Raw genomic sequence first — 24,352 nt, 5'->3', positions numbered from 1 at the left:
TGTTTCTTTCAAAATGGCCAAGGCACGAGTCAAGAAGCGCACTCACCAGAAGCCCCAAAATGCCTCCGCTGTTAAGGGCACTGCGGCCTCAATGTCTAAGACTCCCAAGTCTATGGTCATTCGAGTAGGCGCTTCTCAAGTCGGTAGCAGTGTCACTCAATTGGTCAAGGATGTTCGAAAGATGATGGAGCCCGATACCGCTGTGCGATTGAAGGTATGAAAAAATGTTCACGAATGCTATGAGACTTATACTAATGGTTTTTGTAGGAGCGCAAATCTAACAGACTCCGAGATTATACCGTTATGACCGGTCCCCTTGGTGTCACCCATTTGATGCTGTTCTCCAAGTCCGCCACTGGAAACACAAATATGCGACTCGCTGTCACTCCCCGTGGACCGACACTCCACTTCAAGGTCGAGAACTACTCGCTGTGCAAGGATGTTGAGAGAGCCATGAAGCGCCCACAAAGCGGTGGACAAGATCACAAGACCCCGCCGCTGTTGGTCATGAACAACTTCACTACCCCAGACGCAACCGAAGAATCCAAAGTGCCTAAGCGCCTTGAGACCCTCACAACCACCATCTTCCAATCCCTCTTCCCTCCCATCAACCCCCAAAGCCAGCCTTTGTCCTCCATCCGCCGTGTCATGCTGCTCAACCGTGAGCCCGCCGAAAAAGATGACGACTCATATATCCTGACTCTACGCCACTACGCCATCGCCACGAAGAAGACCGGAGTGTCGAAACGAATCCGCCGCTTGGATCCTAAGGAGATCCGCAACCGAGACAAGAAGAAGACTGCTGTCCCCAACCTTGGAAAGCTAGAAGATGCCGCCGATTACCTGCTCGACCCCTCCGCTGCAGGCTACACATCAGCGAGTGAGACCGAGCTAGACACCGACGCTGAAGTCGAGGTCGCCGAGAGCACAACCCGCCGTGTCTTGAACAAGCGTGAAATGCAGCGCCAAAAGGCCGCAGAGAAGGGCCAGGATAAACCAACTCACACTACCGGTGTTGAGAAGCGGGCTGTGAAGCTGGTTGAGCTGGGTCCTCGTATGCGACTGCGCTTGATGAAGGTCGAGGATGGTGTCTGTGATGGCAAGATCATGTGGCACGACTTTATCACGAAATCTGAAAAGGAGGTGCGCAAGTTGGATCAGAGCTGGGATGTCCGGAGGAAGGAGAAGGAGCAGCGCAAGAAGCTCCAGAAGGAGAACATTGAGCGCAAGAAGAAGGAGAAGGCCAGTGCCAGGGCCAATGGCAAGGAAGTGGCTGATGATGACGAGGATGTCGATATGGATGATGAGGCTGATTGGCTGAGTGATGATGACTTTGACAATGAGGATGGCAAGGGTGAAGCAGATGACGACTCCGAGTCTGAGGCTGATTCGGACGAATCTATGGAGGAGTAAACATTTTGAGAGCACGATATTCTCAAGCTTTCACTTGGCCATTGTTCACTCAATGGCTCGTCTATCAAGCTGACTGGTGGACGTTGTATCAAAAGGACGGATCCCACCACGTCTTTCCACATGGAGCAAAATTTCTGTCACATACCCGTTAGGCATCTAGGCGTTCAGGTTTTATCTACAAATAATGTAGTGTTCTATATTTCTCGATGAACCAGATGCAAACTACAGCGCTCTTCCAATAAATTAGTTCTTGGGCTTGCCAACCTACTTCTTGAGCTTCTCATCAACAATGCGATTCACCATCTTTTCCAGAATAGCGAAATCACCACCCCCAGCACCAGCAAAGTATCCCTGCACACTCTTCTCGACATACTTGCCCACAATATCAATCTCAACGTTCACAAGCTCCCCAGCCTTCTTAGACGCAGTAACCACCTTCTCCTGCGTATAGGCAATAAGCATAACCTCCCAATACCCATCCTCCCCATCAACAACCTTGGTAACGGTCAAACTGGCACCATCAAGGGTAACATATCCCTTCTCCACAACATAGCGCAGGATGCTCCTATCCCTCGGCTGCAGCCGGAAGACTAACGAGTTCCCATCAGGCGTGACGGACAAAATCTCCGCAACGGTATCAACGTGGCCCTGCACAAAGTGTCCTCCCATCCGGGTATCGGCGGAAACGGCGCGCTCGAGGTTCACGTAAGAACCCTTCTGCAATGAGCCCAGATTCGTGCGCCGCAGTGTCTCCGGCGCACAGCCGACCTTGAACCACGTCTTGTCGAACGCGGTCACCGTCAGACATGTTCCTGTTGTATACACGGTCAGACCGATCCTGTGTAGAGCGGAGAGAGTATTTGCGAGGAATGATTACCATTCACAGCAATGCTATCGCCCAAATGCGCGTCTGTGAGGATCTCCTCGCAGTCGGAGATCGTGAGTGATGTTCCCCCGCCCCCACTTGTCGTGGTATCGAGGGGCTCCAGGGCCGTGACGGCTAGTTCGAACGCGTTAGTTGTTGGTGCAATCAATGTCAAAAGAGATGAGGTCTTACTCCCGATTGTTTCGACAAGGCCTGTAAACATATTTGGTGGTGGTTGATCTTGATCTGCAGAGAAATTGCCGGACACCTCGGCATCGGTGGCCCTCCTCCGAGCGGTGTCGGCGTCGGCGTTTTGGCGGAGATTCGCATTTCCCCGGATTCGAGTATCTTTATACTTAAGCTTGCTGTTTGTCTCTTTTGCTTTTTACCTTGCGCTCTCTATATATATTAGCATGATGCTTGCGCTTAGGTTTCGCGCTGTTTCTCGTCGGTCAGGCTCTTCCTGGGGTAGCAATACCTTGCGGAGCTACTCCAGCGCAGCTTCGGTTGATGGGTCGTTGCCGTTAGCAGGGATTCGAGTACTTGATATGACGCGTGTTCTGGCTGGGGTGAGTTAATTTTTCGTTAGAGTCCCATTGATCCCAAGTTGACTTTGCTTTAGCCATATTGTACTCAAATATTGGGCGATTTAGGGTACGTCGTCACGCTGCATGTGCTTTGTAGCTTCAATGATGAAGTATTGACAAATTTGATTCAGAGCGGACGTTATCAAAGTCGAACACCCTGTGCGCGGCGACGATACGAGAGCTTGGGGCCCTCCATACGCAAAGTATGAAGACTCAACCAGAAAGGGTCCTGGCGAGAGCGCCTATTACCTAGCAGTAATGCCGCATTTCATTCAATGGTCAACGTTGTTCCCATAACTTATATTTAAAACAGGTCAACCGAAACAAAAAATCCCTCGGTCTCTCTTTCCAACACAAATCAGGTGTCGAGATCCTCCACAAGCTCGCTAAGGAATGCGACGTGCTAGTCGAGAACTACCTTCCAGGAGGACTAAAGAAATACGGCATGGACTACGACACGCTGCGGGAGATCAACCCGAAATTGATCTATGCCAGTATCACCGGCTATGGCCAGACAGGCCCGTACAGCAACCGGGCTGGCTACGACGTCATGGTGGAGGCCGAGATGGGGCTGATGCACATCACTGGTGCTCGTGACGGCGCGCCTGTCAAAGTTGGGGTGGCCGTCACAGACTTGACTACCGGGCTGTACACATCAAATGCCATTATGGCGGCTTTGATTGCTCGCGGACGGACGGGCAGAGGTCAACATATCGATGCTTGTCTGAGTGATTGTCAGGTTGCGACGCTATCTAATCTGGCTAGCTCGGCGCTTATTAGTGGGCAGAAGGATTCGGGGCGATGGGGAACCGCACACCGTAAGTCGCTCGCCTTCCTTACGTGTGTCCTGTGAATGATCTCTAACTTTCCCCCATAGCGTCCATTGTGCCTTATCGCAGTTACAAGACCGAAGACGGCGATATCCTCTTCGGTGGTGGCAATGATAGGCTCTTCGGTGTGCTGTGTGATCGATTGGGCTTTTCTGAGTGGAAGACTGATGCTCGCTTTGTCACAAACAGTGATAGAGTGCAGCACCGGGCAGAAATTGACGGTATGATCGAGAGTACTACCGTTCAGAAGACTACCCAGGAATGGTTGGATATTTTTGAAGGAAGTGGTATGCCCTATGCGGCTGTCAATGATATCCAAGGAACACTAAACCACAAACATGGTAAGTTGATTGACATCCCCTCTACAGACAGTGTCATTAACACCAACAAGTTCTGGCACGAGACATGGTGACCGAAGTTGAGCATCCTGCATGTGGACCCATCAAGCTCGTTAACACCCCTATCAAATACTCCGAAGCGAAACCAGGCGTGCGCACCCCTCCTCCTACTCTGGGCCAACACACAGATGAGATCCTAGGCAGTGTCCTGGATTATAGCGAGGCAGACATCGCCCGCTTAAAAGACGAGGGAGTCTTGTCTTAGACGTTAGATTACTTATGAAAAATAATGACAAATTTGTACATAAGGGGCTACCCCAGCTATCAAGCTCATGGCTACATGAATACAGAGAAAACTGCCAGACAAATTGAACACGCCAACCCAACCCAAAAATGAACTGCAATCCCAAAAATCTCAACCCCAAAACACGCAAGCGCAAAAATTGCAAACCGATTCCGTTCCACGGGCAGAAATCGGGCAGTTCCTGTGCGTAGCATGGAGGTACCAACCATACAAAATGACACCAGTAGCCCGAATATAAGGCCGTAGGGCTGATCAGTCTGCAGCCACGCAAAGCCAAGCATATACAGAATACTGAAGGTGAACCCAGTTGGAGTGAGAGTATTTGGGCCTTTTTGCGTGTGTATGATTGCGCCTGCGAGCGCGGTGAGTAGCGAGAGGGCCAGGGCTGTGTTTGCTGAAAGGTTTAGCATGGGCGGGCTGAGAGTCTTGTTCCGTATGGATGCAATAGTGCCTGTGAGGGCTAGGAGGGCGATGAGCGATGCTGCTACTAGTGGGATCGGGTTTTGGTCGGCCATTTTGTGGAATTGAAGCGATGATTAGTAGACGTTAATGTTGAAATTTCTACAAACATTTGAATACAGTTCATGAACGCGCGTACTGGCTACAATACTCGGCTAGTGCTACGGGCCACACTAAAGCTGAAGATGGGGCTTGTAGGCGCCCCAACCGCCTAGAGCTATGCCCTACTTCTTGCTGCAAAGACAATTCGTCATCGACTTGGGAGCAGACCGACCATTCAAAGCCAATATATCTTGAAATCAAGATCTTTTTATACACAACAGTTAACTCCGAAACACAACTATGTCGAAAGAGAAATCAATTTAAGGTTGCATTCCAGGTCACGTGTCGCCTATACAAAGGCCTTTCCATCTGACGACTTCACTTTAACCCTACCGCCAATCGAGGGAATTGAGGAAAGTCGACTTTTTTGAACTGCTGTGCGACGATATTATATACGCTATACTTTGACTTGCAACAAATTGGGATGCATGCCCTGTCATAGAGAGCATAATTACGCCTTTTCCTCTGGCCTTTTATCTCTTCATCCTCATCTCATCTGCTACATCAACCACATCGAATTTGAAAACTCAATCCTCGGGGAGCTCCTTTCCAGGCAGGAAAGAAAGAATAATTATATATTAAGACCCTGGAAAATGCGGCTCTCAGCAGCATTTATGGACCTCCCTGCCCCGGATATCAATCCAGGTCCCTCTCAGAACGTCCCCGAGAGTCATATATTCGACCTTATGGGTCCTGCTGAGAGTCAATTTCTCATGGACAACTTTCACTCAGAAGACTGGGCTGGAATTGCCCAGTCTCACTCAGAGCCAGTTTTGATGACATCCGCGGAAACGCCGGGTTCAAGTCGAACTCGATCTGCCCGTCGAACCAACCGACCAGCTGCGCTCGATCCAAACCCTTTATTAATTACCAAACCAAGTTCGAAAAGGACAAAAACACCTATTAAGCGGAAGCGTGTGAAAAGTCAGGTGAATATAGTGTGCACTAGCTGCCACCGAGGAAACAGTCCTTCAAACAACCTGATCGTTCTCTGTGATGGATGTGACGCTCCATGGCATCAGTTATGCCACAATCCGAATATTGGTCGCGAGCACATCCAGGTAGTGGAGATGGATTGGTTTTGCATCAAGTGTAACCCCAACCAACGTGAACCCACGCCCAAAAGTTCTTCCAAAAAGCCCGGCCGTCCAAAGAAGGCCACCATTTCTGGACAAACTGAACACCAATACTCAGAAAATGATCGCCGAGCATATCTCTCCTCACTTTCGCACGAAACCCTGGTCCAGCTCATGCTAAAGATCTCAACCGACTGGCCCCTCGTGCCTATCTTCCCTCCCAACATGCAACATTCCACGTCATCCAAACCCGGCCCATCTGCCCCAGCCGCACTCAGTAGCACGGCTAACAAAAACCAATCCTTCACGCTCCCCCACGCTACGAGCCATATCACCCAATCTCAATCTCAATCCCAATCCCAGCCCCAGCCCCAGCCCGCACAACGCGCAACCCCCGAGGCTCTAACGCGACTCCCCTCGCAAGCGTTCACCCGCACACCAGCTCGCAAATCCTACGCCGAATACTCAGACTCCGACATCCTCAGTGACGACGAGTCCGACTCTCAATCCAGACACTCTCCCGCCCCGTTCCAGTTGCAGGCTGAGTCGCCGCATGACACGGATTATGACTCTGAGGATTATCGCTCTTATCCGCAGGCTTGCCGGGGCTTCCAGGTTCCGGTGTCTGTGAATGATCTGGATATCATGGCAGAGGATGAGGGGTATCCGACTTTTAGTCATTCCATTAGGGGGAAGGAGGGTCAGCGGAAGAAATGATGGGTGGGTTTTTGTTTCCTGTGATTTGGGGCGGTTTTCTGCTGTTGCTTTCAATAGAGAAAATTCTTATTATGATTGTCAGGTGCGATTTTATGTTTATGACTGTGTAGATTATATTGATTTAATAAGTTGGACTTTGTTACAATATGTCTGCAGGTACTATATAGATCGACTTATCTTATCGGCCCCGCAAAATACATTGGCGCGTGTCAGCGTCAGCTAATAATTCCCGACTACACCAATCAGCAAATACTCTTCTTACAATTAACCTTGGCACCTATGCGCAAAGCAAGTGTCCCTGTCCCCAACCATCCCATCTCCTAAGGCACCATCTTCCATTCCATCTAGACCCAACAATCCACAATGGCCCAAGCAAGCCAAACTGCCTCAGCAACAGACCCGCCGATCCTCAAAACAACAGCCAAACAACCACCAACTTCCATCCCCCACCGAACAACCCTAACACTCGACACTCTCCTAGCCGTCCTCTCCAAGTCCCTCCTAAACCCCTTCATAGCATGGATCCTCGTCCTCTGCCTGCGCGCCCAGGTCACGCCCCAAACAGACCCCGCCTGGATCCTGACTGTCAGCTACGCATGTGTGCTCACAGCGGTGTTCATCGCCCGCGGTATTAACGGGCGCATTGCGGATGGCGTTCCCAGGGCTGTAGATCTCACATGTGAGGTTGTGGTTGTTACGGGTGGTGCTAGTGGGCTTGGGCTGTTGATTGCGCAAAATTATGCGATGCGCGGAGCTAAGGTTGCTGTGCTTGATATTCGGGAGTATGGGGAGGAGGAGCTGGAGGAGGTTTTCGGGGAGGGGGTTTTGTATTGTGCTGTTGATGTTGCGGAGCGGGGACTAGTGGAGAGTGCTAGGGAGAGGATTGGTAAGGAGGTATGTTTACTTTTCCATGTTTTTTTTTAAAGGCTACGGGATGTGATGGTGTGGATTATTTTTTTGGCTAATATCTTTTGCAGCTAGGAACGCCGACTATCATTATCAATTGTGCCGCTGCGAGGATCAACGGCCTTCCGCTGCTTGATTTGCCCGCTGAGGCATTCGAAAAGACTATCCGCACTAATCTCCTCGCGGCGTTTCACCTCTACCAGGTTTTCTTGCCTGGTATCATTACCGCTGGGAATGGAGGGACGCTCGTGACGGTCAGCTCGGTGTTGGGCCAGTTGACTGCCGCAGGGCTGTCTGACTACGCGGCGAGTAAAGCTGGACTGAGCGCGCTGCACCGGACGATCGAGGCGGAGGTTCGGGGCAACCCGCTGATCAAGACATTGTTGGTAGAGGTTGGACAGATGTCAACGCCGCTGTTTGACTGGGTTCAGGCGCCGAACTCCTTCTTCGCGCCGGTGTTGGAACCCGTCGCAGTTGCCCGCGAGATGGTTGCCGCGATTGATAGTGGTCGAGGTGGGGTCATCAGATTGCCTGCTTATGCAACACTCGTAAATTGGTATGCCGTGTTACCCGCTGCGGTGCAACGGATTGCGAGGTACCTGAGTGGGATAGACGCTGCTGTTACTTCAAGTCGGCAGGCATCTCAGAAGGCAGACTGAGGTGGCTCGAGTTTATATTGGCGTGATCATGTAAAAAGGGCCCCATGTATGAGCCGATCCAACATGTATTACAAAGCGGTGAGATTGCTTCATTGAACATATTTTCCTATCAGCAAAGTTTTGACTGCAAGTTCTCCGGCTGAGCCTTTTATTGCTCGCTAGTCAAGATCATCTTCTCACGCTCGTGAGTTCTTGGCTTCAGCTCGCTCTTCTTAGTATGCTTGCGCACGTTCTCCTCACGCCTCTTAATGGCGTTGAGCTCTTCGCGCTTGATCTCGCCAGCCTTCTTGATAGGCTTGGGCACATGACGCTGGCGCTTGATACGGCGGATCTGGGGCATGTGCGAGTAGCGCTTGATCAAAGCCTGGTCGTATTCCAGCTTGGAACGTTGGCGAGCACTCTTGATTCCACTGCGGTCCGATGCATTGGAACGCCACAGACGAACATTGCCATCGTCCGATCCGGACAGAACGTACTTGTTGTCGGGCGTGAAGGTCGCCGAGAACACACGCTGCATACGCTTGGTGTGGTAGATATCACGCGAGTGGCCTGTCGATCTGTTCCACAGGCGAATTGTGCGATCGTACGAGGCAGTGACAAGCTCTTCACCAGTAGGGCTGAAGTTGACGTCCATCACGGCAGCCACGTGGTCCTTCAGAACGTTGAGAGCACGGTCCATCTTTCTCATATCAAAGATGTAGGCGTTGTGGTCCTCGTTTGCCACAGCAAAGTTGAAGGCTTCCATAGGGTTCCAAGAAATGGCGTTGGATGCCAGTTTGAGGATGGTCTTGTGCACCGGCTGTGAAGTCCTCAGGTCGTACATGATAATCGAGCGGTCGATGGCAGTCGAGGCCAGAATTGAAGTCTCAGTCTGGTTGAATGCAACAGAGGTGATGGTGTCAACGCTGGTGGGCCAGTGCAGGGTCTGTGACGGTGTCGAGGATGGGCGAGAGAGATCATAGATGGAGATGACACCAGATGCGGCAGCAAACGAGGGAAGGCTTCGGTGATGCGAAACACTGGTGAAAGCACTGTTTCCAAGGTAGGTCGCCATGGGTGGGGCCTCATTGGACGAGTTGTAAGGATCCCATAACTTGATCGTCTTGTCACTCGCGCAGGACAAAAGCTTTCGCTCCGGTGTCCAGCACAGACCCTTAACCATGTTTTCGTGGCCCTGAGTCTCCCAAACTTCGCCTTGTGTGGGCAGATCCCATACCTTCACCACACCGTCACCACTGCCACTTGCAAAGCGGTCTAGCGAACCGGGGTCCTTTGCCATGGAGTAAACACCGTCCACATGTCCGTTGCCCATCTGTGCGAGGAACGGCGCAGCAAACATGCGCTCCATCTTGATCGCATTCAGAGCTCGAGTATATTCACGAGCACGTTCAAAAGGATGTTGGGTTGGGTCCAGATTCCGCGCCTGGCGAACGGTAGAAGACCCGGGGGCCTGCTGCGACGCCGTTGAGCGAGAAAGTGCTTTGATTTTCTGCACCTTGATTAGCATTGCTTGAGTGATGGTTATAGATTTCATTTTTTTTAAAAAAGGACTCACCATTGTGCTGTTATGAAAAACTTTCTGTAGAGAGGAAAAGAAAAACCGCCGATGGAACTTTTTTTTCCTCTGCTTGTTTGATTTGCCAAGCGGGCGGTGAAGGACGATTGAGCTGCCGCCAGCTTTCGAGCTCACCCCGTCACGAACCTTGGTCATCAACCTCTCTCCCTTCAATCCACCCATCGCCTTCTCGTTCTCCGCCCTTAAATTTCCTTATCTCGTTCGTTCCGCCATTTGCCTGTTTTTTAAACCATCATGTCCTCCAAGGTCTCGCCACGGATCCAAGAAGTCCGAGATCTGGTGAAGCAGGATCCCTCGAAAGCGGCGCCCAGTTACCAGAAGATCCTCTCAGAAGGCCCCGGATCCACAGAAGCCTCTTCGCGAGATTATGAGCATGCTTTGATTGGGCTGGGCGAGTCCTACCGGGATGCGAAGAAGCCCCAAGAGATTGCGGACCTCATCAAGACCAGCCGTGACACCTTTTCGTCATTCGCCAAAGCGAAAACAGCCAAGCTGGGTAAGTCGTTGCGCGTGTATCTATCTATATCTATCAAGCACCAGCTAATGATGTTGTTATTTGCTTTTAGTCCGCCAACTCCTGGATCTGATTAGCGAAATCCCCAACACACTCGAACTCCAAGGCAGCGTCATCCAATCATGCATAGAATGGGCCATCACCGAGCGGAGATCCTTCCTTCGGCAGGCTCTCCAGGCCCGACTTGTTGCCATTTATATGCAGAAGCAATCCTACTACGATGCTCTCACTCTCATCAACTCCCTTCTCCGTGAGCTGAAGCGTCTGGATGATAAGCTTATGCTGGTAGAGGTACAACTGCTTGAGTCGCGAGTTTACCACGCCCTCGGCAACCAGGCTAAGGCACGCGCAGCTTTGACCGCGGCCCGCACATCAGCTGCATCTGTCTACACACCACCAAACTTGCAGGCCGGTCTGGATATGCAGAGCGGTATGTTGCATGCCGAAGACAAGGACTTCACCACTTCATTCTCCTATTTCATTGAGGCGCTTGAGGGTTACAACTCTCTCGATGAGGGTGACTTGGCCACGGCAACGCTGCAGTACATGCTTCTCTGTAAGATCATGTTGAATTTGGTGGATGATGTCACACAATTGCTGGGCTCGAAACAAGCGCAAAAGTATGCTAGTCCGCGTCTGGAGGCGATGAAGGCCGTGGCACGAGCCCACGCCAACCGGTCCCTGGAAGAGTACGAAAAGGCCCTTTCCGACTACCGTTACGAACTTGGCAGCGACGTATTCATTCGGAACCACCTCCGCCGCCTTTACGATGCCATGTTGGAACAGAACTTGGTCAAGGTCATTGAGCCTTTCAGTCGGGTTGAGCTAGACCACATTGCCAAGATGGTTGGTTTGGATACACAGCAAGTGGAGCGGAAGTTGTCTCAGATGATCCTGGACAAGGTGATCATTGGTGTATTGGACCAGGGCTCCGGGTGCTTGATTGTGTATGACGAGACGGAACGTGACCAGGCATACGATGCCGCACTGGAAACAATTGAGAAGCTCGGTAATGTGGTGGAGGGACTGTATACAAACCAGGCATCTCTTCTGGAGTAAAGACGGGATAGAGAATAATCGAGACTGCCACGATCACCACCATGAATTTCTTAATTTTGTTGAGAGCATAGTTCCAAGCTATGAAGTAGAATAAATAGTCTCATGTTGACGACAATTTCTTTTGTCAAGAATATAAATCAGTAGATAGAATACTACACATGTAGTAGTATATAGCGAAGTACCAAGATATCAATCAAGGCATGAAGACACATGTAATTAGGAAGTGCCACACCTTGGGAACCTTCTGTCGGGCAAAGTAGGCGGTTGGTCTAGGACAACGAGTGTTTATTAGCAACCTGGAATCAATAGTCATAATTATGGGGATCTTCTGATGTTTGTACAAGGCATCATCTGCAGTAGCCATTATCTCATTGACCACTGCGGCTTGTCATCGCCTGCACAAGTATTACTATTGTTTTGGTTGAATGAGTTTGAAGAAAAATCTATCTTTTCATGTTTACACATGTAGATATAACGAAATGTTGTAATTGAAGTTATGTCCAACTGTGCCGAAAAGGGTAAAGCGGCGACCGCAAACTCGCGACTTCGCAACTCCAACATCTCCATCCTTCCCTGCCACATCCACCCACCACCGCTTCGGCGTCTAATTTGCCCACAATGCAAGCTCCAATGCAGCAGAATTATGGTCGTCCCATACCCCCGACCGCCCACCGCTCCCCAGCCGCGCCCCGTCGCCCAGGTATGTCCCCTTTCATCCGTATCCACCTCATTTCGTTCTACTAATCTCATATCTATAAGGCATGCCCGTTCAGATGCAACCACATGCTGTGGCCCAGCAGTACATGGCTCCGCGCCCCATGCCCCACCCCAATGACGCTGCCCTTCGACGCAGCCGCAAGCCAACTGACAGGAACCTCCCCGACGGCATTGAGGACGTGATCATCGGCGAGGGCGTCCAGCAATATAAGAACCTACGCGACCTCGAAAAACGCCTAGATGCCGCTGTTGTTCGGAAGAGGCTGGATATTCAAGACTCCATCAACAAGACGGTGAAGAAGTACCGGACTATGCGCATCTGGATCTCCAACACAGTCGAGAGCCAGCCTTGGCAGGGCCCAGGGAACAATCCGGGTTCTGGTCGCTACAAGGTGCGCATTGAGGGCCGGCTGTTGGATGATGAGACCGACCCTACGGTTCCGGATCAGGAGGAGAAGGATGAAGACGCGATGGATGACGGCGCGACGGATAATGCTAAAAAGTCTGATGCTAAGAGCCAGCGCTTCTCGCATTTCTTCAAGAACATCACTATCGACTTTGATAAGCCTGTTACTGCCATCCCTGAGGAGGTCAAGCCCGTCAACTGGACCAAGTCAATCCCTCACCCTAATACACCTGCGGCCCCGAGCGCCGACTTCGACGCTCTACAGTTCTCTCGTGCCTCGCAGGAAAATTTGAATGTTACTATCAGTCTGGTCCGGGACGAGGTTCCCGAGCGATACAAGCTGAGCAAGGAGCTGGCTGAGGTTCTGGACGTTGAAGAAGAGACCCGAAGCGGCATTGTCCTTGGAATCTGGGACTACATTCGCGCGATGGAGTTGCAGGAAGATGAAGAAAAGCGACAAGTGCGCTGCGATCACCGCTTGCGTTCCGTATGCTCCCCTCACATTCGTCTTGTTGCCTCGACAATACACTAACATCTACAGATCTTCGGACGCGAGCAAATGTTCTTCCCTCAGATCCCCGAAAGTGTCGGTCCCCACACCAGCCCAATGGAGCCCATCAAGCTCCCATACACTATCCGTGTAGACGAAGAGTTCAACGCCGACCCCACGCCAACCGTTTACGACATCCAGGTCGCCGTTGAAGACCCGCTGCGCACCAAGATGATGGCTCTCACCCAGAACCCTGCTTACACCGCTGGCCTGCGCCAGATCGCGTCGCTTGACGACCAGGTAGCCCTGATTGTCCAGGCTCTTACACACTCCCGCGCTCGTCACTCATTCTACACTGCCCTCAGCAAGGATCCTGCCAACTTCGTTCGTCGCTGGATTAATTCTCAGCGCCGTGACTTGGAGACTATCATGGGTGAAGCTACCCGTGGTGGTGGCGAAGATGGCACTGGGCCTGAGTTCCGATATGGGGGTCTTGATGGGCCATGGGATTCTGAAGTTGCGAAGGAAGCTGTGCGCTACATGCTGGCGAAGCCTGAGGCCGCCGCTGCTCGGTAGATCTGATATGGCTATTATTTTGCTTGTTTCCTCCGATCTGGTTGGAGCTATGCGTTTTCTTTTCATTTTAATATCAGGCGCTTCATGTGGTGTTTGGACTGGTGCAGGGTACTATGACTGGCAGGATTGAATTGTTTTAAAATCTGTATTCTGTGAACTCTGAAATGATGCAATGTGATTCTGGATGGATAATAAAGACCACTTCTGGACACCCTTAAAAAATATGTAGCTAGATCTAGCGATCGTCTTATATCAACATAACTCGGTAGCCTCGGCTTGCAAGATGAACACGAAGAAGAGGTAGAGTAACAACAAGAGCTCGACATGACCAGTATAATGCATAAAACTCCAAAAGCAACAAGTAATTCAAAAGCACCTGCTCAACCAAGGAGCGAAATGCATGACGGGGAGAACCAACAACCCCGAAACCCCCCAAGCTGGATCCCTAAATTCAGTCCCTCAAGCACCGGGCAAAGGAACCTTCGCAACAAGTTCCGCCCTCCGCTTGCGCAAATCATCAGCAACACCAGAATCCACACCCGAAGCAACCTGCCCCTGCAGAGAGGAAAGATCACCCCGCAATACCGCAGTCTCCTCCTTCTCGAGCTTCGCAACAGCCTCAAGAACAGCATCATGCGCAACATCCCCCTTCACATCCTCATCAGGTTGCCTAAAGCGCTTTCGAACCGTCTCAACCATCTTCGAGAACCAAATAATATTCAAGAGGTTGAGAATCAAATTCGATCCCACGTAAGTGACGACCAGCCAAGTCGGCACGCCGGCCGCAGTGAAATCCTTGAACCTGGTGATCTCGGCATTAGCCCTAGCACAGTTCTCGTTGATGCACATGCTGCCGTCGCGGGCGGGGTAGAAGACTGCAGCGTTGACGCTGACGGGCTCGGAGAGCGGCGCCGAGGATGCGTTCCAGGTGTGCTGGAGCGCGTTCCACATGTCGCCGTAGACGATCACCGATTGCCATGTTCCCCAGACAAGGCGGCATGCGAAGAATGTGGAGAGTAGGGCTATGCCGTTGTACCATTGGGTGCGGCCGCCGGTCATGTTGAGCTTGTCGAGGAACCAGTGGATATTGAGGAACGGGCTTGAAAGCTCATAGAGGATAAATGTCGGGGCATAGTAGTTGAGGAAGGGTCTCTGTAGAAAGGTTAGAACTGGATTCAATCGAGGAACTATATATATGACGATCATTCTTTTGGGGATATCGGAGTATGGTCCGAGAGATCGACAATGCAACTTACAAAACCGAGACTGAACACCCACAGAGCGCTGATGGCATGGAAAAGCATACCAATACCGAACATGCGCACGTATATGACACTGACGATCAAATCGTAAACGAAATATCCAACAGCAAGAGCCTGGATCAGGCCGCAGGCACCTGTGTATGCGAAGACCCGCTCGCCGGAGGACATCTCGCTGCGCTCGGTGTCAGAGTACATAACCCACAAAGCGGAGACCGTGATGACCACGCTCTGAACGAAAGAGACAACATGGATGTCCCAGTTCAGCTTGGTCCGAGGTTTGAGGGCGTTGTAAGACTGCGGGAAGAGGATCGGCGAGAGCCAAGGCGAGACGATTGCATGGATGACGGAATAGAATATGAAGGCGCCTATGACCTCATGGATGTGCTCGGAAAGCGTTGGGCTGTTCAAGTACACGGCGTATGGTTCTATGAAGCTTCGTAGCCATGCCGGGGGTGGCGGCAAGGGATCCAACATTGTCGGATGTTCCCCTCAGTTACGGTGCTATCCGATGCGACAGCTGACAGCTGCAGAATGTCTATATGGAGGACGGGCACCCTATCCAGTACACCATAGAGAAAAGAAAAGAACTCAAGGAAACAAAGAAAAGTCCCAGAACCCCAGAAGAAATAGCTGGGAGGAATGGGTGTAGCTTATAAGATAGTGAAGCGCTGGCCTCGGCTTGGCCTCAGGCAACCAGGTTTGGGTATAATCACATGATCATCTAGTTAGGTCACGACTATTTTCTTTTGTGCAAATGTTGGTGTGTGGATGATTTACTGGAATGAAGTAGATCTAATTATAAAATGGAAACAGAAACATCCTACGAGAAAGGAGAATGCCGAAGGGATAGACAGTACTTGTGATGCCTCCCTGGTGACCTCGACCACATGGTTATATACTATCACTAACTACACATGTATATAATTCCATCACATGAGACTAACGGGAATATTTGGAAAGAAGAAGCTTCATTAAACAATACACAATCATAGACACAAAACGAGAGTCATCAAAATCATCCAAGCACAACAAGAGGTGGTATATGAAAAGAAGAAAACAAAACAAAACAAAAGTGCAAAAGCACCGAACTCCATCCTAAACACAAAAAAGAATTAGAACTAAACAGCAACATCCGTACCAAGTCCACTGTCACTCGGCGGAGCCAACAATTTCATAACTTCAGCTTCCGCGGCTGCGTTGGCCTCCCTGATCTGGCGAGACATTTCATGGTCTTCGTCCTCCTCCGGGCCAGAATGCTCTGCATCTTCGTGTGCTGTGTGCGCATCATCTGAGTTGGACCCATCGATTGAGATGTCATCATCTCGGTCCTCGTGGTCATCCTCGGCAATTGAGCTTTCTGCCACACCGTAGTCATTCTTGGAACTCACGCCGCTGACGCGACGGGGATCCGAGTCGTCAGTCACCACACTCTCAACGATGCTGTTGACGCAACTGTCGGCGTAGCTTGCTTTCCGCTCGGTACCTGCGTTACTTGCCGCATAGCTTGTTCGGCGGTCGGTGCCAGCAGTGCTCTCGGCGTAGTTGCGTTCAGTGCCAGCATCTGATCCTGCGTAGCTTGTCTTGCGGTCGGAGGGAGCATTGCTTGCTGCATAGCTCGTTCTCCGGTCAGATCCCGCATAGCTTTTCTGTCGCCGGGGACCAGCGTCTCGTTCCGTGTCGCTAGCAAGTTCATCCTCTTCATGGAAAGGCTCGTTTTCTTTGTCGGCGACGGAAATGGGTCCAGCCCACGAGGCTTTGCGAAGGATGTTGTTGGATTTGACGGAGTGACTGCGCTTCAGGTTCGTGATACCAGATTTACCGCTGACCTGCCGCTCTGTACCGCGATTGCCGGTAACATGACTCAAGCTGAGGATGCGGCGCTCTTTTCCGATATTCGGCTGCACGGCAACTGTTCCAGCATGGAGCGAGTTCGGCATTCGACGCTTCAAAGCCATTCCAACGCCACTGCCGACCAGATTGCGATTTTCCTTAGACTCTTTCGCGGTACTGGCAGAACTTGTCACGCTTGGGCTGCGGGCCCCCGCCCGCGAGCTGCGAGTGCTCCTAGTGCTGCGGTTCCGCCTCAAGTTCATGGCCTGTAAACTGTTGGAACGGCCGAGAAGGACTGTGCGAGCATGATCCAGGACACCTTCCAATATGCGTTTCTCGAGGCCATCCGCGCGTTCCTCCATGTGACGCATCTCCTCATGGCGAATCTCAAGAGCCGTTTCGAGACCAGATAGATCCTTGTTAAGTTTGTTGTTTTGTTTGATCATATCTTCCTTCTCTGCCCTCAGACGATGGATCATGTTCAACATAGAGTCCTTTTCTTCATGCAGGGTAACAAGCTCGGCTTCCACCTGTTCACGCTGTGCAACTCTGCGCTCGAGAGCAATACCAGCTTCCTCCGCCTCGCGTCGCTTGCGCTCGGTATCCTCAGCAACTATCACTGACTGAGCAGCAAACATCTCATTCATTCTGCGAGCATTTTCCATGATATCCTTGTGCATCTCATCCAGCTTCATCATTTGAGTGACTGAAGCATCAGACTCAGGTGGATTCACAGGACGGCTGAGCAAGGCATCCAGCTTCTCGTGGACAGGACCAGAGCCGTTGGTGGCGTGATCAAGGAGCTCATTGAGCTTTTCGTAGATTTGATCATTCGAGCCCGACCCTTGCTCAAGAGCCCGATCTAACTTCTCGTGGAGTTGGTCGTTCTTCGAGTTCTCGAGTATAGTATTCAACGTTTCGTGGACCTGGTCATTTTTCGAGTTCTCAACAAGGGTGTTCAATGTTTCGTGAACCTGGTTGTTCTTTGAGTGGTCAAGAAGAGTGTTCAAAATTTCATGAACCTGGCTGTTACGGGCATGTTCCAGAATGTCGTCCAGCTTGCTCTGTATAGGAGTATCTTCTATAGCAAGAGAACGTTGGGCCTCCTCTGGCTCCGGCGGAGCAGGCAACATTGCAGGAATCAATGCAGGCAATGCAGAAAGCTCTGATTTGAAGTCATCAGCCGACTTCTGCGAGTGGTCGTAGTGCTGGCTGACGATGGTCAGAATCTCCTGCACAGACTCCAGGATCTGAGGATGGAACTCAAGGAGCTTGCTCTCCACTCGATCAGTCGCAGCGGCAGCTCTTTCATTCTCAGCCTGGGCCTGCTCTTGGTGCGATTTCACGTCCTTGTGCAACTCTTCCATCTGCTGGCGGGATTGATCAACTTGCTCCATGAGTGTTTTGGTGTCCACACTCAAGCGCTCGCAGGTTTCATTGACACTGTCGCCCATGGCACCAATGACAAGTCTGATATCTTCGGCGAGACTCTTTGTGCTCGTCAGGGATTCGGTGTGTGCCAGGTCTCGCTCTTCAGTTTCTGAAAGCTTGGAGTGGAGGGAGGCGTGCGCATCGTCGTACTTGGCGAGGACTTCAGAAATCTTTTCGTCAATCTTAGTACCGAGTTCCACGATGATGGCGGCCCGCGTCTCATCGTGCTTCACCATGGTAGCGGCGTCTCGCTCCTCCTTTTCGACCTTACCTGCATCTTCCTCGCCACGAGAACGTTCGAACTCCCGGTTGATGAGGTCAGTAAGCTCCTTGATGTTGTCGACAGTGCTGAAGTTCTCGGCTGTGATGGACAAGCCTTCGAGCAGCTGCTTGAGCTCAGCCAGGCCTTCAGTGCTGCCATCAAGCTTGCTCTTAAGTTCATCTCCGAGCTCGCCAACGACGAACTTGGCCTCGTCAATCTTCTCAGCCAGACCCCCGTGCTCGACCTTGCGAGCATCAAAGCCTTGGGCGGTCAATTCGTTGTTGGCTTCCATCTTCTCTCGGAAATCACTGACGAGTCCCGAGAGCTCCTCAATGTCGGTTTTGGTGGGGAGAGTGTCGACATCAGGAAGCTTGAGCTCATCAACCTGGGTCTTGACTTCGAAGATCATGGCTTCCACGGTCTGAAGATCGGATTTGAGTATCTTTTCATCGGGATTCTCTTCCGGGTCATCCTTGGTCTTGTTTTTGAGCTCATCCAATACAACCCAAACATCCTTGATGAGACCTTCTAAGGTGCCAATTTCAGCTTTGGTGGGAGCCTCAGCTTCCATACGTCCAGAGAATTCAGCAATGGAATCCTTGGCTTCTCGGATCATGGTCTCAAGTGTTCCAATATGTTCGGAAGTGGCGACCTGGTCGGGGGAAGGGAAGACAAGCTCATCGATTTGGGTTTTGGTGCTCAGGATCAACTGCTCAAGCGCCTCGGTATCCTGCTTTTTGGCGGTGTTGTCATCCTCTGGGCTTCGCTGAGCACTCATTTCGCCCATGGCAAGTTGGACTTCGTGCAGAGCAAGGAGTACTTCATCAAGATGCGAGCGCTTCAAAGCATCTTCGTCATGCTCTACCGCACGGGGAGCAGACTCGATAGCGTCAACTTTGTCTTGGAGCTGAGTGATGAGCTCCTTTAACCCATCAATGTCGGGAACGATACTTGGTGTCTGTTCTGGTGCCTCATTTGCGAGCATGAGTTCACCACCGCGAGTAGTGCTCGCATCATCCACGTCTTTGTTGGACTGACGGAGATTCTCCATGTCGAGCTTCAAATCGGCAAGACCATCTTTTATGGTTTCAAGCATCTCTGCGCTGTCAAACTCGGTCGGCTTCTCCATAATTTTCTTAAGATCATCGCGGATGGAGTCTACACCATCAGTAAATGCGTCGAGCAGTTCGCTTGTCGTGGATAGCATGCTTTCATTGCCGTCTTTGCGCGCAGTCTCCTCACGCAGCGCGTCGAAATGCTCGCGGAGCGTCGAAATGATTTCGTCCTTTTCGGCGCCAGGCTCGGAACGAACCACGCTCATCTCCATGCGCTCTCGAAGGCTTTCGAATTCCTGCTTGATCGAATTGATCACTTCATCGTTGCCAGACACGCTCTTGTTGTGCTCGGAGACTTCCCGGATAGCATCCAAAATCTCATCCTTGTCTCCAGGGTCCTTATCTCGCAGAAGAAGGGTAGTAATAGTGCCCCGCAGGTGTTCGAATTCCCTTTCCATGGCGTCCAGCAGCTCAGGGGTATCAGGGTTGCCCCGCGGCGCGTTAGCTAGAGATGTGTCCGTGATGGTCTTCTCCATGTCGGCTTGAAGCAGGCGGAATCCTTCCTTGACAGTGTCAATGACTTCGTCCTTGCCGGATAGGTCGGCGGCGGTGGCCACATAAGTCTCGATCTCTTTGCGAACGACATCAAGGCCATCCTTGATGGCGTCGAGGACTTGCTCGGTGTCTCTTCCACTGGCGGAAGAGTACTGCTTGAATTCCTCCTTCATGTCGTCAACGAGGGTTTGGAGACGTTCGGTGACTTCGCCGCCAATGTTGGTGTTCGTGGAACCAATAGCCTCGTTGAGGCCGTTGGTGATCGCCTCCATCAGATCATCCTGGTTCAGCTCGATCTCTCGTGTGATGGAGTTGCTATTTTGAATGCCTTCAGAGATGGCACTCAGAATTTCTTCGCGTGAGATGGTTGGTTCCTGGACGTTGGTGCTAAGTGCTGATTGTTGGCTTGTTTGCGAAGTCTCAAGGGCCTCAACGACAGCACTCATGATCTCGTCCTTCGAGATGCTGGGCTGGGCACTTGAGGCATGAGAGTGATCGATGCCTTCCACAATAGCGCTCAAGATTTCATCCCGGGAGATATTCGACGCCTGTCGGTTGGGCGAGTTTTCAAAGCCTTCGAGAATTGCACTTAGAATCTCCTCTCGGGAGATCGATGCCTTCTTCTCATCCTCATTCTCAGGCAAGGTGAGAGATCGTGATGTGTTGTGCGATGTCTCGAAGCCTTCAGCTATGGCACTAATAATCTCCTCTTTGGAGATGCTGGGCTGTGAGCTTGCGCCGATAGAGGCATGGGAGTGCTCGATGCCTTCGACAATTGCGCTGAGAATGTCTTCGCGAGAGATCGAAGAGGGCCTCTCATCCTCATGTTCATGCTCGGTCATGGTGAGAGATCGTGATGTATTGTGTGAGGCTTCGATGCCGTCCGCAATAGCACTCAAGATTTCGTCCCTGGAGATACTTGATTCCTGGCGGTTGGGGGAGTTCGCCATACCTTCCAGAATGGCACCCAAGACATCATCTCGAGAAAGACTAGGCTCATCATTTGTGCTGAGGGAAGAGCGCGATTGTTCGATGGCGTCCACGATGGCGCCGAAGATCTCTTCGCGAGACACTGTCTGTTGGACATTAGTACTCAGTGCTGACTGCTGGGCATTCATCGAGGTTTCAATCCCTTCTGCAATAGTATGCAAGATCTCGTCCCGGGAAACGCTCGGTTGGCTATTGGTGACTAGAGCGGATTGCTGAGCATCGAACGCTTCGTTCACGGCATTCATTACATCGTGGCGAGAGATGTGTGGTTCATCCATCTCCTTGGTCGCAGTGAAATGGGCCTCGAGACCATCGGAGACAGCGCTGAGAATGTCATCGCGACCAAGCCCAGAATCATTGCTGAGTGTGCTTTGGGCGATGGAACCAGCCACTGCCCCGAGGATCTCATCACGAATAGAATTCAGGTGGCTAAGATGATCTTCATCCACTGATCTGGAGGTGTTTTGGGCTGCCATAGTTCCAGTGACAGCATCCATAATTTCATCACGTATCGCGTACAGAGTGTTGATGTGTTCGTCGCTCAGCTCCTTGGGGGCTGCTATCTCGTTGGTGGCCATGGCGCCAGCCACAGCTTGAAGAATCTCGTCCCGGAGAGATGTGAGATGGCTGGCCGACTGGTTCTCCTCTGCAGACTTGGATTCTGCGGCATGGGTAGTCATCGCCCCGGTGACGGCTGCGATTATTTCATCGCGAACAGAGTAAAGGTGGTTGACATGTTCCTCGTCCACAGATTTGTTGCTGACTTTGTTGGCGGCTACCGAATCAGTCATCGCATCCATAATCTCATCGCGTATGGAGTATAGGTGGTTGACAAGGTCGTCGTCCATGGTCTTCGCGCCTTCGTGGTGGGTAGCCAAAGTTTTAGCAACTGCATCGAGGATTTCGTCACGCATGGAGTTGAGATGGCCGACGTGTTCTTCCTCGCCAAGAGACCTTGCAGCAGGCTCGGGCTGCTTGTCCAGGCATTCGCGGATGACCAGGATGATCTCGTCCCGACTAATGCTGGGCGGATGCTCGATTTGAGGTGGAATGAACTTCTGCATGCCGTCTTCGACAGCCGCTAGGACCTGATCGTAAGTGACAGCCTCTTCATGCTGCGGCTGGTAGGACTTGAGCCCTTCTTGCAGGCAAGTGAGAATCTCGTCCCGTTCCAAGCCAAAGTTGTTGAACTCAATCTCAGGTTTGTAGGTTTCCCAAGCTTCGCGGACGGTCTCGAGAATATCTTCCCTGTCCATCTCCGCACCTCGAGGCTCCGCCTGTGGCTGTGGAAGTTCGAGCTCGCTCAGTGCCTTCTTTACAACCGAGTAGATTGCAGCGCTGTTCATGGTTGATCTGAACTCGGATAGATCGGATGATTGTTGGCGACTCTCATTAATTGTAGCAGCCAGCTGCTCCTTTAGGTCGTCCAGACTACGGTTAACGATGGCGGAAATCTCTTCTGGGCCAGCGATTCGTGGCTTCTCCTCTGGCTCGTCCCTGGCACGAGAAGTCTCGATATCGTCCAGTCGCCGGCCGAGTTCTCGGCCCATGCCCAGAACCTCACCTCGCAATTCGCGCACCAAGCTCTTGACGCCATTGGTCATGCCGCCAGACTCAAGGACGCTGTTCTTGACGGTTGTGAGGATAGCCAAGACTTCCTCGGACTTTGGCGAAATGGCATCCCCCTTGTCAGGCTTAGAAAGATTAAGTGCACGTACAGCGTCAGGATCAGTTGATCCCATCGGCCCAGATCGTGTAGCCTCTGCAGACTCGTGGTCAAGTCCGATATTGCTAAGGTTACTGTTCATCCCGTATGATCGCACAAGGGCTTTGCTGGCGGGGTCCTCCTTTACAAGGTTGAGGATCTCTTCGAGCATGGCGGTAACCTTGGTATCGGCCTCTTTTTCCAAGGCAGTGGCGGCAGGTCTTGATTTGAGTTCTTCAACAAGTTCCAAGAGCCTCTCCTCACCTTCCTTTGTTGCCATCTCACGCAATACCTTTTCGAGCAAAGCGAGGGCCGCAGAACCGTCGGAAATCGGTGCGGGCGAAACGCAAGAGTCTCTATCAAAAGCGAAGGGATTGGGGCTCGGCATGCGCGGTACAGAGTAGCTTCTCTTCGAAACGGGACTATCCGGATCCTTGGGGTTAGACCCATCACCACCCTTGAAAAGATTACTGAAATCAAACCTTGAGGTTTCGGCATCCAGGTACTTGGTTGTGAGATGAGAAGACAGATCCTTCAAACTCTTGCGAATATCCTCGTCGCGAGCATTCGTGGCTGCCTTGAGGCTGACCAAATCGGTAGCATTGTCTTTGCTGCGTCGACTCAGGTTCATCATCTCGCGTTGCAGGCTACTTGCTATGTCGGTGAGGCTATGGATTTGGCTCGCAAGCGAGTCCATGCTTGTATTTGAAGTAGGCTGAGGTCGAGGCTCAAAGGGTGCAGTGATCATCTTTGGAGGCTTAGAGGGCGATGGAGGGTCGGGCTCCATGGGGAGCTGCATGTTTTGTAAAGCTAACATTGTCGCAGACGGTGGAGTACTCTCTCCCAAGATCGGCTTGGATAGATATCGACTTGATAGTGAGTAGCTCATGTCTCGTTCTGCATCTTGTCGAAGCGCGGGCGAGCTGATGGACTTGCTGGGGTCGCGCTGCTTCGTCCCTTCGACGATAGTCGCGCGCAGAGGTCGTTCCGGGGATCTGTTTTCAAGGTAATTCATAAATTCGCTGCGAGCATCTTGTCGCGTATCTTCAGGCTGCAAAGATTGCATGCGCTTATGGTGCTGTCCTTTAATCAACGACCTCTCGGGCGAGGAAGACTTGTTTGGCATAGGATTTGTTGTGTAAGAGCTCAGCGCATGTTCGCTAGGCTTTTCTGTAAACTTCGCCGCAACTGCTTGAATGCCGGGCGAAACATGGGCCCTCGTTGTTGGGCTCATTGATGGGCTCATGGAACGAGGGTTCATTGGGAGCGGCGGAGGAGCACGCTCGGGATCCGAACTGTCCCACCTGCGTAAACCGCGTTTCAGCATTTGTTTGAAGTCGCTCATGGAGCCCCGTTGAAATAAAAATTCGGGACGTTAGTTTGCGCAACCTACATTGGGACTTTAGAGTCGGAGTGTGTCATTGAATGCCGGACCAATTCCCGGTCACGAGGGGGCTCCCTGTCCTGGGACGGCATGATGATCTTTGTGTATGGATGATCAATGATGTCTCAAACCAATATTGACAAAGTATGGTGGACGGAATGTATTGAAGTAATGTAGAATGCGGTTTAAGTCAAAACGGAAGCAAGGTAGGTCGTCAAGGGCATATCAACACAAGGGAGGAAACGCTGGAAAGAACAAAGCAAAAGTTGACAATTCCAGAACTC

General features: G+C 51.5%; 11 protein-coding genes across 11 annotated transcripts; 6 read left to right on the top strand and 5 right to left on the bottom strand.

Annotated features, from left to right (window-relative positions):
* Window positions 1–13: 13 nt before the first annotated feature.
* On the top strand, window positions 14–1,413 carry N7529_011427 (Brix domain-containing protein; the record flags this gene model as incomplete). Its single annotated transcript, XM_057246953.1, has 2 exons — window positions 14–214; window positions 268–1,413. The coding sequence occupies 2 exons, from the start codon at window positions 14–16 to the stop codon at window positions 1,411–1,413; spliced, it is 1,347 nt and encodes a 448-aa protein (XP_057092302.1).
* Window positions 1,414–1,677: 264 nt separating this feature from the next.
* N7529_011426 (riboflavin synthase) lies at window positions 1,678–2,501 on the bottom strand (the record flags this gene model as incomplete). The annotated part of the gene is made up of 2 exons (XM_057246952.1): window positions 1,678–2,225; window positions 2,291–2,501. The coding sequence occupies 2 exons, from the start codon at window positions 2,499–2,501 to the stop codon at window positions 1,678–1,680; spliced, it is 759 nt and encodes a 252-aa protein (XP_057092301.1).
* Window positions 2,502–2,691: 190 nt separating this feature from the next.
* On the top strand, window positions 2,692–4,298 carry N7529_011425 (CaiB/BaiF CoA transferase family protein; the record flags this gene model as incomplete). The annotated part of the gene is made up of 6 exons (XM_057246951.1): window positions 2,692–2,847; window positions 2,901–2,932; window positions 2,997–3,120; window positions 3,179–3,683; window positions 3,743–4,036; window positions 4,087–4,298. The coding sequence occupies 6 exons, from the start codon at window positions 2,692–2,694 to the stop codon at window positions 4,296–4,298; spliced, it is 1,323 nt and encodes a 440-aa protein (XP_057092300.1).
* Window positions 4,299–4,369: 71 nt separating this feature from the next.
* On the bottom strand, window positions 4,370–4,852 carry N7529_011424 (uncharacterized protein; the record flags this gene model as incomplete). The annotated part of the gene is made up of 1 exon (XM_057246950.1): window positions 4,370–4,852. One exon carries the CDS (start codon window positions 4,850–4,852, stop codon window positions 4,370–4,372), a length of 483 nt encoding a protein of 160 aa, XP_057092299.1.
* A 639-nt stretch (window positions 4,853–5,491) lies between these two features.
* N7529_011423 (phf1/phf2 family PHD finger domain-containing protein) lies at window positions 5,492–6,691 on the top strand (the record flags this gene model as incomplete). Its single annotated transcript, XM_057246949.1, has 1 exon — window positions 5,492–6,691. The coding sequence occupies one exon, from the start codon at window positions 5,492–5,494 to the stop codon at window positions 6,689–6,691; it is 1,200 nt and encodes a 399-aa protein (XP_057092298.1).
* A 363-nt stretch (window positions 6,692–7,054) lies between these two features.
* On the top strand, window positions 7,055–8,256 carry N7529_011422 (uncharacterized protein; the record flags this gene model as incomplete). Its single annotated transcript, XM_057246948.1, has 2 exons — window positions 7,055–7,585; window positions 7,669–8,256. The coding sequence occupies 2 exons, from the start codon at window positions 7,055–7,057 to the stop codon at window positions 8,254–8,256; spliced, it is 1,119 nt and encodes a 372-aa protein (XP_057092297.1).
* Window positions 8,257–8,404: 148 nt separating this feature from the next.
* Window positions 8,405–9,763, bottom strand: N7529_011421 (rRNA-processing protein SOF1; the record flags this gene model as incomplete). The annotated part of the gene is made up of 1 exon (XM_057246947.1): window positions 8,405–9,763. One exon carries the CDS (start codon window positions 9,761–9,763, stop codon window positions 8,405–8,407), a length of 1,359 nt encoding a protein of 452 aa, XP_057092296.1.
* A 303-nt stretch (window positions 9,764–10,066) lies between these two features.
* N7529_011420 (proteasome regulatory particle lid subunit RPN6) lies at window positions 10,067–11,405 on the top strand (the record flags this gene model as incomplete). The annotated part of the gene is made up of 2 exons (XM_057246946.1): window positions 10,067–10,328; window positions 10,399–11,405. 2 exons carry the CDS (start codon window positions 10,067–10,069, stop codon window positions 11,403–11,405), a joined length of 1,269 nt encoding a protein of 422 aa, XP_057092295.1.
* A 618-nt stretch (window positions 11,406–12,023) lies between these two features.
* N7529_011419 (SWIB/MDM2 domain-containing protein) lies at window positions 12,024–13,594 on the top strand (the record flags this gene model as incomplete). Its single annotated transcript, XM_057246945.1, has 3 exons — window positions 12,024–12,105; window positions 12,165–13,015; window positions 13,070–13,594. 3 exons carry the CDS (start codon window positions 12,024–12,026, stop codon window positions 13,592–13,594), a joined length of 1,458 nt encoding a protein of 485 aa, XP_057092294.1.
* A 459-nt stretch (window positions 13,595–14,053) lies between these two features.
* Window positions 14,054–15,330, bottom strand: N7529_011418 (TLC domain-containing protein; the record flags this gene model as incomplete). Its single annotated transcript, XM_057246944.1, has 2 exons — window positions 14,054–14,746; window positions 14,851–15,330. The coding sequence occupies 2 exons, from the start codon at window positions 15,328–15,330 to the stop codon at window positions 14,054–14,056; spliced, it is 1,173 nt and encodes a 390-aa protein (XP_057092293.1).
* Window positions 15,331–15,974: 644 nt separating this feature from the next.
* Window positions 15,975–24,160, bottom strand: N7529_011417 (uncharacterized protein; the record flags this gene model as incomplete). Its single annotated transcript, XM_057246943.1, has 2 exons — window positions 15,975–23,988; window positions 24,078–24,160. 2 exons carry the CDS (start codon window positions 24,158–24,160, stop codon window positions 15,975–15,977), a joined length of 8,097 nt encoding a protein of 2,698 aa, XP_057092292.1.
* Window positions 24,161–24,352: the final 192 nt, after the last annotated feature.

Source organism: Penicillium soppii, assembly GCF_028829465.1.
Source record: "Penicillium soppii strain IBT 18220 chromosome Unknown utg000010l, whole genome shotgun sequence".
Classification (NCBI taxonomy): domain Eukaryota; kingdom Fungi; phylum Ascomycota; class Eurotiomycetes; order Eurotiales; family Aspergillaceae; genus Penicillium; species Penicillium soppii.
The sequence above is the reverse complement of the archived record's forward strand: the minus strand, read 5'-3'. Positions and strand labels throughout refer to the sequence as shown.